This window comes from Octodon degus, unplaced genomic scaffold, assembly GCF_000260255.1.
Source record: "Octodon degus isolate 3935 unplaced genomic scaffold, OctDeg1.0 scaffold00073, whole genome shotgun sequence".
NCBI classification, from domain to species: Eukaryota; Metazoa; Chordata; class Mammalia; order Rodentia; family Octodontidae; genus Octodon; species Octodon degus.
In genome coordinates, this window is record NW_004524649.1 from 9,212,572 (window position 1) to 9,228,578 (window position 16,007).

General features: G+C 43.8%; 1 protein-coding gene across 3 annotated transcripts in view; it reads left to right on the top strand.

Moving 5' to 3' along the window:
* Window positions 1-16,007, top strand: part of Kif16b (kinesin family member 16B) — a 299,092-nt gene that overhangs the window by 219,285 nt on the left and 63,800 nt on the right. For all 3 annotated transcript variants that reach the window (XM_023720154.1, XM_023720155.1, XM_004635609.3), the window contains one exon: window positions 14,445-14,534. In XM_023720154.1, coding sequence (XP_023575922.1) covers window positions 14,445-14,534 — 90 coding nt within the window. The remainder of the gene's footprint in view (window positions 1-14,444; window positions 14,535-16,007) is intronic.

A 16,007-nucleotide genomic window follows, 5' to 3' on the forward strand; every position in this document is an offset into this window, starting at 1 on the left:
TTTTTTCCGGTCTTGGGAATTGAACTCAGGTACTTGTGCTTGCCAGGCAGGCACTTAAGCCATTAAGCCATCTCCCCAGCCCTAGTATTTGTCTTGTGTCTGGATGCTTGGATTTGACATGTTTTAGAGATTCTTCCATGCAGCCATTTGCATTCATACATTCCCATCTTGCTGGTAACTACCTGGCAATGCAAAAAGTCTTCCTTTCCTATTGTCCCCTTCTTATTTTATTGATCCTAAGGGTCCTGTGCCTGAGAGCCTCTAGGTCAGGTGACAGTCAGTCCTTGTTTGCCTGGAGTTGGGCCTCCACGGGAGTCCCACCAGCACATCCTTTTCTGTGACTGTGTCTCAGTGTTTGGGTGGAGAGATGCACCTGGCTGGCGACAGTTTCAGTTAGGAGGCAGGCAGTGGAAGAAGGGCTGGCCTGGCTGGTCTCTGAGCAGAGTGTATTTGGGGCTGAATGTGCTGAAAGTCACCTGCTGGTCAGCTGCATGAATCTGTGGAATGTGTGCCCCCCCCCCCCTGCCAAGCTGCAGCCATCAGAAGTAATATAACTCAGCGGGCTCAGCTGTCATCTTGAGTGCCCTCTCCTAAGCGACCAGTGATTGATATGTGAAGTTGGTCACTGTACTGTGCTTGCTGTTCTCACTCAGCTAGGTCTAAAGCGGGGAGAATTTAATTTTTAAATTACATTTCAGCATGATAGGAAACAACAGCCTGGGAAACTCTGTTCTCCACCAGCCACCCAGTGTCCTCCTTTCTCAGCTGCATCACTCCCCTCTGGGCTGCCCCTGGGGATGTCGGCTGCTGGGGTGTCATCAGCCTGAATTCCTGGCTCACACATTGTCTGATGATAATGCTTGCCAGGAGAGGTTGCTCCATAGTGTGACACAGGCTGGCCCACATGCTTGCTAAGGCCTTCTCAGAACTTCTGGGAAGATTAAGTGAGTGCCATTTGTGATAAAGCCCCCACTCCCTGCCAAACACCCTCATACTGCTGTATTTGGTCATGAATTAACTGCCCTACACAGTGCTCCCAGGCCTGACCCCATGAAGTTAGAGTGTGGACAAATGGGCGTCCTGTGTCCCTTTCAACCCCACCTTCAGGCAATTGTTGCATACATGGCCAGGCTCCGAGCAGTCCCCAGCACTGTCAGTTGGCTTCGCTCTGGCTCTTGTTTGCAGGGATGGGACCTCCAAATTTGCCCTTTGCTTGTCGTCCCGGCAGCTGGACTTTCTCAGCCTCTTGTTCATGGAATCCGTCTGACTAGTCTTGTGCCCCCCAGTGGTACTCAGGCATCCTGGTCATGTTATCCCTCTGCTGTTGAGGGAAGCCCTTGCCTTTTCTCACACCTGTCCTCTTGGCCAGTGGTACTTTGGTCCACTGGAAACCAAAGGGATACAGGTCTCATGCATACCTTACCTCAAACACAGTTTCTGAAACCTTTCCCAACTTAAATCATCTGATTCCTCAGTTTCCATATTAATAGTCTCCTCATGCTGCCCCATTTTGCTCTACCTCCCGATTGGTGGCCTGAGAGGAGGGGAGAAGCAGGGTGACACGAGTACTGAATGACAACGAGGAAGTATACTTGGAGGATGTCTTCCAGCACAACTGTGTGGATCACCTGTGGTAGGTTAGGGGGAAACCTAGGCATAATGGTCCTCCATTCAGTCATGGGACATTCCAGAGGTCTGGCTCCTCCTCCTCCTCCTCTCAGGCTGCTGGGATCTCACTGAATAGAAGACTGCAAGCAAGATGCTGGAAATTGCAGAACTGCTGGGCTGGGGGTGGGATTCTTGTTTTTATAAGTGGAAGACTGGAGGCCCAGGGTCTCATGCAGTTGAGTGGTATTGATGTGAGGAGCTCAAACAGACCATTGACAGAAGACAGGTTTTGTTTGGCCTGAACAGCTTTTTAAATTCCAGAGGAGCTGTGCACATTTGAAAGAAGCAACTTGCCATTGAAACCTAGATTGTGAATTGCACAAAACATCAGAAGGAGTGGGAACCAAGGCTAGCTTCCTGTGGGAGCAGAGGTTTCTCATGAAGTCCAGGTTGGCTTTCCCACCTTCTGATGGACCACAGGGCTCCCTGTCACATAAGAAGTCCCTATGAGACACAGCCTTCAGAGCCACACAGTCCCACTGCACCTCTTATGAATGCTCCCAGACCAACAGTGTCTGTTCATAGTTTGTGAAGTTGGTTCCCATGCACACGGACAAGCAAGGAGCAGAGTGCTATTTGGCCAAGCATCCTGCCTGACCCTTGGTCACACCACATTCACCTGTTCTATCTCAGGTCCCTAGGCCTTTCCTGCCATGGTACACTAAGGAGGACTAGAACTTTTCCAGGGAGCCAGCACCTACTCACATCCTGGGGAGCAGCACAGGTGCCTGGCCAGCAGTGTGCTGTGCACATCCCGTTTGACCGCATTTCTCTGGAAGAGCACACATGGGCTGGAACAGGACTAGGCCTGTTGTCACCAAAGGCAGTGAACTTGGGTGACAGCGCTGTCATCCCAGAGGGGTCAGTCACATCATGGCAGGTTACTTTCCTTTGTGTCTCTAAGTAACATTCCTGTCTCTTTAATCATTTTTTTTTTTTTTAAATTCTGTCTTACCAGTTAACCAGTGGCCTCTTCAGCACCTTACGAGTTTGCAGTCTCAGAGCTGTCTGCTCACTCATGCTGTTCTGACTCATGCTCAGAGAATGTCTGCGTCTCCGGAGCTGAGGCAGTGACTGCGTAGCCCCTGAGCTGCATCCCCTACTGCACACTCGGGTGTTTGCCTATGACCTGGTGGACGCGCGAGTGCTCCCTGCTCCCCTGAGCACCTGAACAGACTCTTGACTGATCTCTGTGTACCATTGGGTTATAGCCCTTCAGAAGGAACGAACTAACCTCTGTCACATGCCTCTGCCACTAAACTTTTTGCTGGACCTTTGCACAAGTGGAAAATTTGTACTTCCTGAGTTAGAGAATTATGAGTGCCTTACCCAAAGCCTAGTAATTGGGCCCCAGTCCCAAATTCCCCAGTCATATCTAAGTTCATGAAGCCATACTGATTCCCTTTCTTAACTCAGTTTGATATACATTCTAAATATCACTACTGTCTGCACTTTTTAAAAGTAAAGGACATGTTTGTCTATTGCCCTAGGCATAGTGGCAAGTCTTTGTCTCTTTTCAAAATGTGCTCTGATATTCTCATGTGTTTTCACTTGCTGTCTTGAGCTCTGGCCATCTCACAGCTACTGTGTGAAGTGGGGCTGCTATTAAGACTTTAACAAACTGGGAAAATTTGATGGTAGAGAGGCCTGCCGAGAATCATGAAGAAGAAATGCCCAGGAAGTTTGCAGTATGGGAGTTGCAGTAATCACATTTACAGTCAGAAAAATTTCTCTTTATTTGGCAGAGTAAAAATAAGAGCCATTCTGGCCTATTAGATAAACTATACACACATACATCTTTTAGAAATACTTACTCTCAACCTGATAGAATATGAATGCTTAGGAAGAGTAGTGTGTTGGCGCTGAGGCATGCTTATTAGTCACTTGATAGATGATCTCCCTGCGTGTGATTAGCGTAGCCAAGACAAATGGGGTGCTGCCTATGCGCGGCCCACCAGAGTCAAATATTCTGTTGTATCCTATTTATAAACATGAATAGCAACTGCAAAAAGTTACATTAGGACTTGGAGAATCACATTTTATTTTAGGATTTTTTCTTAACTTAAATATCCCTCCCTCTCTTAAGAAGTTCGTCTACCGCTGAAAAACGGAAGCAAAACGTTTTTCCCTTCATCAGTTTTCACACAAACCAACCAGTCTTTTGTCTTGCCTTCACCGGGGCAGCTATGTTTATCTTCCTGAAGTCATTGCTGCGTAGGTAAGAAATAACAGAAGATGAGGTAGAACACAGAAGAGTGGGCCTCCCCTTGTGGTCTGCCCAAGTTAACTGTCCTTCACCTGTAAAGTTGTGTGCCTTTCTCTTCCTTCATGCAGTGTTGGGAGTTTTACCTCTTCTCCTAGAGTAAAATTTACTTTAGTATCAGTCACATATGGTTTGAACTCCCCTTTTGGCAGCTGCGGCCCAGGGCACCTGCCTTTGCTCCAGTGTGCAGTGTGCATTTTCTTTCACAGACGCCCGCAGGCCAGGAGTGACCATTCCTGAACGTGCACATGCTCCATGAGCTGCTTCACCCTGTCCTTTCTTTCTTTCTTTTTTTATTTTGGCAGAACCAGGGATTGAACTCAGGTCCTTGTGCTTGTCAGGCAAGCACTTATTCTACTGAGCTATCTCCCTGGCCCCCAAATGTAAACTTTTTTTTTTTTTTTCTTTTGTGAACCAGGGATTGAACTCAGGATCCTGTGCTTGCCAGGCAAGTGCTTATTTTACTGAGCTATCACCCTGGCTCGCTCCTTCCTTCCTTCCTTCCTTCCTTCCTTCCTGTTCAACTGCAGATTAAGCTTGGTGAGTTCATTCTTATGTTGAAAAAGTTAAAATTGAGGCCAGAAGGAGTTCAGTGATTTATCCAAAGGTACACAGCTGAGGGAGTGACTGGTAAAGCCAGAGTCCATGTCTGTGTGAAGCCAGGCATTGCAGCAGTCCACTCTGGCAGTGGCTAACAGGCTTTTTGTTCTGCGCTTTGCCCCTCAGGGCCTAGATGACTTGAAGGAGAAATGCTTCGGCTGCCATTCTCTCAATACTGCTCAATTTTAAAGTGGAATAATTTTCTCTATTCCTTACCTGTTGCACAGAGGTGTTAGAGGAGAAGACAACCACTTTATCAGTAACTGTCTTGGACTGGAAAGGTATCTGTCCTCTCTGGATCTCAGGGTCTCCATATGTTCTAGCAGATTCACCTTCTGACTTCCATGTAAGGTGAAGACACTGAAATAAGCACTGTTGTCTGGATTTTGAAGATGTTGAAAGTGGAGCACAAAGAAGTCCTTACTCCTAGTTATTTGTAGAAGACTGGCTTAAGCCAGCTAGAATGCCTTGTTTGAGGTAAGACTGCTTGATAGCTATCAGGGATGTGGATGTTGATTCCATGGTCAGCTAAGGGACTCCTTTCTTTGTGGCCCAGATGGTTCAGGCCAGGCTCTAAGCCCAAGGCTCTAAAGCAAGTTCTGTGCTTGTCATCGATGCCAAGCACAGAAGGGACTCCTGGATTTTCCTGGAGAGTGTGACTGGACTATCCTATATATTGATGGGTTTCCTGCTTCCAAGAATCTTCATTCTTCAAGCTCCCAACATGTCATACTCATGTTATCAACAGATTGGGCAGAGGCAGGATTGAATTCACCCTCCTCTTTGCTTGTACAGATTGCTGTCTTTAGGACCAGGCTCCATCTCTAGGGTTTAGCATCTTTCCTCGGATGCCTGAGTTAGAGTCTGTGAACTCAGGCAGGGTGCTGGCTCCTGGGCTTACTCCAGTGGAGAGCAGATGCCTGCTCAGTTCAGGGATTTCTCATGGGCTTTTTGGAATGACTCAGATGCAGCTGTTCCTTGCCTTCTGAGCCCCCGGATAGCTGTGGACAACATCTCTTTTCCTTTATGTCTCTCTGGCTAGAAGGCCTGGCCTTCCACTGGGTTCACCAGAGAGAAGTAAATAAACATTCCTGAAGTTTCCTTCAGTGAACTTGAGAAGCGTACGCTGGACATCTCAGAGCAGATGACTTAAAGTCCCCTGTGTTCTGCACACAGCACCATGCTTTTCGTTCCTCCTGCCTAGATCTCCCAGGAGTTCCAGCTGCAACCCCTTACTAAGCCATGAACTTAGCTCCAGCCCACTTGCCTGGCTTTCATCCCAAGCCGTGGCCCAAAGGACATGACACTAGAGAACAAGAGACCCCTTTGTTACAGAATGCACCATCTCAAAAGCAGCTTAGAGACTGCCTTTTCTTTCTTAAGGTGTCATCTGTAAGCCCTTATACCCAGCTGCACCCACACTAATCCCCAAATTGCTTATCACACTGTTTTGTCTGAATCAGCAGAGTTGTCTCTCCAAAAGGAATTTCTTAAATGACTTTTTTTTTTCTTTGAAATTCTTTTTCTTCTTATCTCCTCCACTACCTGCTTGCTAAAAAGCTTAAACAGTTGCGGATAAGTCAGAAAAGAAGAAAATGCAGGTCATTCTACTGGCACAGTTGACAAAAAATTTATTTCATTCTACTGGCACCGTGACTACATGTAGTCAAAAGTTGTTCATTAAAAAGAGATTCTGAGCTCCACTGTCTCATTTATTCATTCATTTCTTATTTCTTAACAAATACTTGCATGATTTTTATACATACTTTTAAAAGACCATTTTCAGTATATTGAGACACTGAGGTACAGAAAATATATAATACATGTATTCAAGAGACAGCTACATGGGGAAAGAGAAATGCATGCAGAAGACAGCGCAACATAGAACATGGTGGACCCCTGGAGGTGTGACCCGGAGGTTTGAGGTGGACTGTATTTTGTTTGCTAGAGAGGGACGGGTGGGTCTCAGAATGGAGACAAAAGGAGAGACAGCAATGGGAACATGGAGGCAAAGAAGACCAAGTGATGCGTGGTAACTAGAAGTTTCTAGAATTTGAGCCAAAGTGAGGGACTCAGTGGTAAAAGTGAACAAGAGTATGAAGCAAAGATGCAAAAGCTTTGAAGGGAGCCAAATGAATGTATATCATTTTGAGAGGCACTGAAAGGATGGTGAGGGAGCTGGTCTTGGGTGACGCTAACATTTTAGTAAAATAGGATCGTTCTGAGAATTAAATCTCTAGAATGTTGTGAAACACAGAGAATAGGATTTGAAAGGATTTCTAAGGAGGAATGATCATGCAGTTAAAGTACCTATGTTTCATGTAACTATATTTTACCTGGCTACGGGGCTTTCTGCAGCCATGCTGAGCTACACAAAGGAAAGAAAAGAGACACCCCAGGCTAACTGGGTTTGGAGAATAATTCTGATTGACCCAACCAGAAGATTGAGGGACTCAGTGTTTTGAAGTTCTGGTCATCTAGTAGCTGGAAGACAGACCCAGCATCCAACTGGGACCTGTGACTCCAAGGGGAAGAAGTACGCTAGGGCCCAGGAAGAGGCTGAAGGTGTCCAGCTAACAAAGCATCTGTATGATCCACAGGCCTGTGGGAAATCAGGAAATGTTACATGTCATCAGACCTTGGTGAGAGACTTGGTGATCTTAAGGGTAGATCGGAGTGAAGAGTCATCAGATGGGCTGTGATCTGTGTGTACTGTGGTGATTAATGGGGTGTTGGTTGCATTCCCCACCCACAGTGAAGTTCCCCTTTGCTTCATTTCCTGAAAGGATTTTAATTAAATCTAATGCATGTTGCTATACAGATCCATGTATTTAGAATATATTTCCTGTTTCCTCAAACGTCTTAAAAAGTGTTCTTGCATAAGACATTGATGAAAATTAACTAGAGGCTACCAGCTTGGAAATAATGGGATGCTCGTGAACCTTTCTTCCTCTAGTTATGGCTTAGAGGAGTAATGTATGTTGAATGTTTCCTATTGCACGTTCCTTTCAGTGGAAAGATACTAAGCAGGCACAGCTAGTATATCTGTTTTTATTTATTAAAGAAAGAATAATATTTACTAGCTATACTTATTTATTATAACATACTGTATTTTCATATGTGGAAATATAAAGAGAATAAAATAAAAATATACATAGAAGTTCAGTGATTTCTTTCCACACTAAGGATCATCTTACTTCCTCTACTTTGGAACCCATCAGCTTGGAGACTATTTATTAATTTTTATCTTCAATGGTATCTGAAGAGATTTTATTTTTTTTAAGAGTAGAATATATTTATTGAGGGAAAGAAAGCTTCTGTCTTAGAGAGGGACAGAAGAGAACCCGTGTGGAGATTTTAATGAAATCCTATGCATTAATGCTTATTCGCATACAAAGATAAACTTTTGGAATATAGTTCACATTTCCTCGAACATTTTCATAGTTGTGTTACTGTATCAGACTTTATTTTGCAAAAATCTGGCAAAACTTTTTCAACATGTATTAGGTTGGTATTAGATCATTTCCTCCAAGCCATTACTAATTACTGGACCTCTTTTTGTAGCTTCCCTAAATGTTGTTAAAAAATAAATGCTATTAAATAGAATTCTGCAAGTGACTGCTTAAGGATGATGATTAGAATATTTTTCTCTGTATGAAAAACTGTTGATTCTGTTCCTTGTCTGATACATACAAGTAAATATATACTGGTTGACAGATTCAAAATTAACCACCCTTAAACCAGCAAAATATGTATATAACAAATTTGCGAGAAGCACCCAATTGAGAATTGTTTTTAAGTAGATGCAGTCCACTTTATGGACATGTTCATAGTGTTAAGGTTTCATTTGATTATTTTATGATCATGTAAAGATAGATTTGTATCAGCAAAACCATTTGAAGAGAGAAAGTAGTGAATTTCCCCTCAAAGATGCACAGCAGTGATGCCTTCCATTCTCAACATTAAAGAAAATAATTAAATATTTAGATCTAATTTATTCATTGGACTGATTTGCTATCCTTCATTTTAGATCAACATCCCATGTTAAGTTGGGGCAGAATATGACTTTAATGTGTGTCTTGTCTGTGTATTTTTGCTGCACTTTACAAGCCAACCCTTTCCTAGGCATGGTGACTTGCATTACAGAAAAAGGATCTGACTATTCTTGCCTTGAAATCTCACAGACAAGGATGTTTGCCTCATCTGCCATGCCTGAAACAATTGCTAAGGACCTTACTGCTCAAGCTCATTACCCTCATCTTGTTTGTGTGTTGATAGGGGAGAAAATTTAAAACAGGAAGCTGAATGCTCCTAATCTTGATATTTAAACCTGAATTCATGTAAAAATCTTTAAGAGTAAAGAACTTGGAAATCTCTCTACACTTCCCTGTAAATGTGTTAGAAATCTACTGAGAATATATCCCCTATTCAGATTACAGTTAAAAAAAGAAAAATGTCATCCTATCATGACTAGTTTGTATAATCGTGATTTGAGTAAGCCCCACAAACTCAACTGTAGCTGAGACCCCAGGAGGCCTTTTTCTCCTGTTTGACCAGTTTGGCTCAAGCCAAATTCTTACCTGAATTAGAAAGTAAAATATTAAGTATAGCAGACTTTCCTTAAACATTTGTCTCTATAGTTAGGAGTCCAGCCACCTCCATCCTAAAGATTACTAAAACCAGAGGGCTTCAAATCATATCAGGTAGAATGATGCATAATTAATGCTCATTATGCAGATCAATGAGTATAATGCTAATACTATAATATTTATGGTATGTGCTACAATCATGATGTGAACTAACAGCCAAGGAACCAAAGAGGAGGGAGTAGAGGTCCTTCCGGGGAGAACAGAGCCGGAGCTGGGGTGCTATCCAGGGAGCAATTGTGGTGTGGACCCCACTCTGGTGACTGAGCAGGGGCTCTCCAATTGCAGGAAAGGATGTGTGGCTTGGAAGGCCACTCAGAAGGCCTACACATAGGCCATGTTTCTGTGCTGACAAGCTGTCTAGAATGTGATATTTTTAATATCCCAGCTGCTGGCATTACACATGCACTGAGCTGGCCTGAAAAAGACTCTGAATGCCTTCAAGGGCTTTGGCGAGGGGAGGGTGGTGGTTCGTGAGTGCATCTGATTGTAGAGCAGCAGCGCTCCCAGGGGCTTACAGCAAGGCTGCTCAGACTTTAACCTGCAGCAGAATCCTCTGAGGTTCCTGTGAGAACCCAGATTGCTGCACAGCTTCTCTTTTTGTGATTGCATGGCTGTGGGTGAGGCTTCTGAATGTGCCAGTGTCACAAGGTCTCAGGGAAGCAGGTGCTGCTCCTCAGGCATCACACTGAGAACCACTGGTTCAGACCATAAACCAAACTACTGAGGGCAGAAGTCCTTAAGGTCTGTATTTGAGGCTTTCGACAGCTCCAGATATGAGGCAGAAACATGCAAGTCACTACTCTTAGATTGCACACATAATGATCATTGATCAACATTTTTGAGAACTTATTACATTTGTAGTGTTAATGGTTCCAAGTGTTCCTTCTGTCTTTAATGGTGACAGGACTCTTGGAGCCACTGGGTAATACATAGAGACTCCTCTGCTACCTTACCTGATCTCATTAGACCTGATGGAAAGGGATAGGTGTATTACAAAGCTTTGGGTGGGGTTGGCCCTGCTGTGTTGGGCCATCTTTCTCCATCTCCTCCAGTTCCCCACACATGCCATATAAAAATGCCACCTGCCTATGTGAGCCCAGTCACATATCAAGAAAGCAGAAGCAGTGTGTTACATTCTTTGGGGGTTACCCAGACATGATTTCATTATCTTCTTGCTCTCTTGTTATCTGATGCCCAAAAGCCTTAATGCCAATGTCTAGGAAATCACTTAGCTGCACTGTGCCCTCCCAGTACTTAGGGTATGCAGTTTGTTAGAGAAATGGGCATCTTTCATAAAGGCCACTGTGGGAGAGAAGAATGCCACCCCAGATTGTACAGTGGGCTTGCAGTGGCATTTTGCTGATCAGAGATTTCAAATATGGTTCAACATCAAGGAGCTATGAAAGCAGCAAAGAAGAAGAAGCCAGACTTAAGCTCCACAAGCTGGGTATCTAATTCACCTTATTCTAGATTTGTTTGAGGTCCTTTCTGCCCAGACAAATTTTTAACAAAGATGGAGTGTGTTTGACACAAGCCCATTTTGGGCTTGCTCTCCCAGCTGTTCGCTCTGAATGCCCGTGATGTGCCGCTGCGCTTTCCTGAGGCACAGAGAGAAACAGATGCAAAGCCTGGCTCTCCTGGAACTTGCATCCTAGAGGGGAAGAGAGACAAAAACAAGGTGTGTTAATAAACCTTGACCATGTTTGGAAATGGTAAGTATTGAAACAGAATGACTGAGGAAAGAGAAGAAAACAGTGTCGAGTGGGGATGAGAGCCATGCAGTTTTAGATAGGATGGCATCACTAAAAAAGTGACGTTGAGCAAGGATTGAAGCCAGGGGAGTAGTCACATGAGAACCCAGCAGTGACCATTTCCAAAAGAGGACAAAGCACTTATGAAGTTCTCATACCCGACTGTGTCATATATGTGTTTGAAAGGTTGTGCAGAAGCCAGGAATCCAGACTATGGGGAGGAGAATGGTTGGAAATGAAACCAGGGAGGAGGATCCTATATAGGATCCATGTAGGTCATTGAAGGGACTGGAACTTGTACTCCAGTGAAGTAGGACCCCTTGGGAAGGTGTGCAATCTGCCCTGGCAGTGGCCTCATCTGATTAATTTGTAACATCCACATTTTGGCCACTGTGTTAAGCAACAAAGGAATCTGTGGGAAGAGGAGCAAGTATCTGTATAGGCAAACAAATCAGTAAGGAGGCCACTGAAGAGAATCTAGGCAGACATGGTACTTGAAAATGTGAACCACGAAGTTAGTGAGAAGAAGCCAGACTTGCACATTCTGGAGGTATAGCAGAAAGGATTTGCTGACTGAATAAATGGTAAGTGTGAAAAAGAGGAGTTTGAAGTTGATTGTCCTTTACTGACACAGAAAAGAGTCAGGTATGGGTAATATTAATCTCAGAAAGGTACCATATTAAGTGGGAGATGCATATTAGATCTCCAAGGAGGCAGCAGGATATACAAGGCCAGACTCGGGGAGAGAAAACAATATCTGGAGAGTCACTGCATGGATGGGTAAGCTTTAAGGGGAGATGAAATCACTGAAAGTAGAGGTAGCAAACAAAATGTTCAAGGATTCAGCCCTTGATGCTTAGAGTTCAGGGGCTGAGAAATCCCAGCAGTGTAGGGTAAGAAGAAAGGACAGAAGCCAGGCAAAAAGATGTTGAAAGGAGAAGAGAACTGTCAACCATGTCAGCTTCTTCCCAAAGGCCAATAATTCAAGACCAAGACTTGGCCAGTTGATTTAACACTATAGAGGTTATAGATGATCTTGTTAAGAGTAACTGTGGTGGGATGATGATGAGATCGGAGTGGATTCAGAAGCTAACAGGGGAAAACTGATGACATCACCAATAAACTTTTTAAAGGAATTTCGTTTTGAAGGAATGGCCACATGGAGCGAATGGTAGCTGGAAGGGAAAGGAAGATCAAGATAAGAGATGGAGATGACAAGTAATGACCAATTAAGTGCTCACAGGAATAGTGCCATAGAGGTAATAGTTTTTATACAATAAAGAGAAGACAAAGTTGTCTCTTGTGATGTCTTTCTAGAGGGGTTGCCCTTAACTAAGAACACTGAACAGGAATAAAGATGGCATTCAGGGCAGATGACAGAAGATGAGTAGCCGTGGTCAAGGGCATGGGAAATGTTCCAGTTGCTGCTCACTGAGGGCCACTGGGGAGCCAGTTTCCCCAGGGGCTGTTGCTTGCAGGGAACGAGGATCTAAGGTATTTTGCTGAGGACTGACCATGAGCCCATGAGGTAGGTGCCTTGGTAAGAGTTTGGGAGAAGGTTTGCAAGCCAAGCACATCAGTCTGGATAGCATGAAGCCTCAGCTTCTGCTGGGGCTCCTCTGTGCAGTGCTATCTTGAGAGAGCCACCCTACCTGTGAGCTTTTGCATGTGTCTACCCCTAGGTTACCATTGTGGTTCCCTTAACTTTCTGGGCCATCCTGGTGGCCTCATTCTCCTTGCAGGTCTCTCCTGGACAGCTAGTTGGCATCCTGCTGCGGCTGGGCACTGTTGTGCTCTGGCCCCGAGGAGGCTGGTCTCTGGGTGGCACTGGCCTTGCTTACTGGTCCTCCACAGGGTCCGATGAGGGGCACTGGGCAGGAGCCCCCGGCTTTTGCCTTGAGAACTGACTGTGGCCACAGAGCCCCTGCACTTTTGGTCATTGAATAATTTTCAGTAAATATGCTCCTTTTTTGTTATGGAAATATTTTTCAAGAAACTCATAAGAAAGCTGTCACAATTTAGAAGTTATTGTAAGAAATGAATATGAAATGGGAATGATGAAAATAAGAAGGCTGCATCCTTATATAACTTCAAAATCACTCACTCGCAGCTTTGGGGGTTGAATGACCCAGGGGATACTCCCCATAGAGCTTTCAGCCGAGGGTTTTCCGCTGATGCTTTTCCCTCCTACAAGCTGGAGAATCGGACTGAACTATTGTGTTTACCAGGGCATTTCTCCAATTGCAGCTTAAGGTTTCCCATACAGCAGTGTGACCCATGAAAAGGCTGTGTAGTAGGAGGGTGTGTGTGCAGGGCATGCAGAAGGGAGAAGTCCAAAGGGGGTCGGCCTCGAGGTGAGGCTCCCGCAGGCAGTGAGGCCCAGATTAAAAATAGGATATCCTTTTTCCAAGATCAAAGTGAAGCTTCTGGAGGTCTTCCAGGAGGGCTTGGAATGATTAGATATGAACATTAGAAAGGCCCCTTGACAGTTGTACAGAAAAACAAACAAACGAAAAACACTGGGGAGAGGGGCAGATGCAGACTTGGATACCGAGGCAACTTTTGGAAAAATGTGTGTAAGACCTAATGACCTAGAATAAGAGGATGAGGAAGGCAAAGATGGAACAGTGGAGCTCAAAGAAATGCCTGGGGAGCAAAAGGAGCTGGACCCGTGGCTACTAGGATTACAGACATTAAGAGAAGGAAAGTAGGGGATGGCTTTGGCATCGCTCCCAGTGGAGCTTGGCTGTTGGTAGTGATAATGATGTGGGCTATCGAGGTGGGAGAACACATCAAGTACCATGTTTAGCCAGCTTGAATGGGCAGTTCCTACGTGACATCCAAAGAATCTGCTTCCGAGTTGGGTCCATAAATCTGGAGCTCAGAAGACAGGAGCAGAGAGGAGATAGCGGTTTCTGCACCAGGAGCCCATGCAGCTTCGGGCGTTGTTGCACAGCCTACTGCGTCTTCATCCTCACCGTCTGGCTGTGTTGCTGTTGCCACCCCAGCTCATACTCTGCATATTGCACTAATAGTCAGGGAGTGCAGTGTGATTGTTTCCCACTTTTTCTTCTCTTTATCCTGCCTATTCCTTCTCCTTTTTCCTTTGATCCCCCTATTCATTTTTTCCTCTTCTGTCCACTTGGTCACCTCTGGTGACATGCACCCCACATCCTGTGTGGGCACATCACCATACCAGGAAGGCTGTTGTGTGGTGTTTTCTTCCTGAAGCCCAGGTGAAGGGCTTAGGGACACTTCATTATCACTGTTTGAGAGGTGACTATCTGCCTCTCACTTGACAAGGGCATCTGCTGCTTTTAGGATTCGGGAGCCAACAGTACACATTTCATGGAGTACAATCCCTTTAAGTTATATTTATGCAGCTAGACTATTTTCATTTCTTCAGAGATTTTATACGCAAAGCACTTTTAAGTTAATTTTTTAAATTATGTTTTAAATTTTTTGTTACTCTTTCCTCTAACGTCTATTCATTTTTGCTTTCCTTGTTAATAGATTACTGTCCTAGATGAGACGTGGACTGTATTCAGGCGTTACAGTCGTTTTCGAGAAATGCATAAAACACTGAAGTTAAAGTATGCAGAGGTAAGTTATGAAATCATTATCTCTAATTAAGGCCATTAATTTTATAAGGTAAATGAGCTGATTGCATTAGCAATGTCCTCTCTCGTGCCCCCTTTTCTCTGTCTCAGTATTAACTTGTATCATGTTTTTATGTCACTTACTATCAAATATAACCCTTTAATTTTTTTAAAATTCCATTTCTGTTCTAGAGAATTTAAAGCTTTCCTCAACTCAAATGTTTAGAAATAATAGTAAATAATCTTCATCCTTTTCATAAATTTTATGATGCATTTTTCGTATTTTAATCGATTTACAACTTCTCCACTCTTAAGACTATTAAAGGGAAATAGTAAAAGGTAGCTTAGTCTGGCTCTTCCTTTTTTCTCTGAGAAGAAGATATGTTCATTAGATTGTGCTTAATGAGCACTCAAGTCCTAAGTTGGCCGTGGAAGGGGTTAGATGGCAGCAGGGACCAGCTAGCAGGACAACCTGTATTGCAGCCAAGGTCTGCTGCTAGGTTCATCATCTTTTCCTTTCTGGACAAACACTGGCTTTTAGATTGACTTTCATGAAGGCAAAGGGCTCCAAGAATGGATGGATATATTCCAAGTGCTGATGGTGGTGATTTCACTTCAGCTGAAGGACGCCAGGGGTCGGCCCAGCACTTCAGGAACTTTGCTTTGAATGGACCGCAAGTTCTTCAGTTGTCAGTATCCACTTTCACTAAGTACCACTTTTCAGCACCACTTTTCAGCATGATATTCATCCTTTGTTTTGACATCCTAAAAAAAATTTAGTCAGAATTTTGTCTTTAATTGATTGACATTATATAAATGTGTATTTGATTGACATCATTGTGGCTTCTGGTCTACTAAGTACAGTAAAAAGAGAAATATCTTTTTATAAATAAAGTGGCTCTTCAGTGTAGAAGAACCTTGTGTTTAGGCAGAATTAAGCTGGCTCTGAAATTCCATCATCCAGCCTCCATATTAGTAGTCTGAAAATTGAAGTCACTCCAGGTATGTTGCAATCAGTGTTCCAGGGAGACATTAGTTCCAGAAATTATATTACATCATATGCAAGTTAAGTTTGTTTCTATAGTTTACCTTCCATGCCCCAAATTAATACAGACAGTAAAAAGTGGATGTAGTGCATACAAATGAAATGCACAGAGCAGCTTATTTTCAAAGTAAGCTTTGCAGCTGCAAACCACTTGGTTATGAGTTAGTACATCGGTTCTTTAATAATGCATAGATTTTTGCATATTGTATTAACATCACTGAATTCCCAGCATAATAGGTGAAAAAGCAATTTATGTGAAAGAAAGGATGCAAGCTTTATACACACATACATACTACTGCCTCCTTCATTACAGTTTTTTGTTTAATTTGGTACAGAGTCCCACTACACAGCTTGGGCTCATAGTGATCCTCCTGTTTTCAGTCTCCCTAGTGCTGGCATTACATGCATGTGCCACCATGCCAGGTCTAAGTG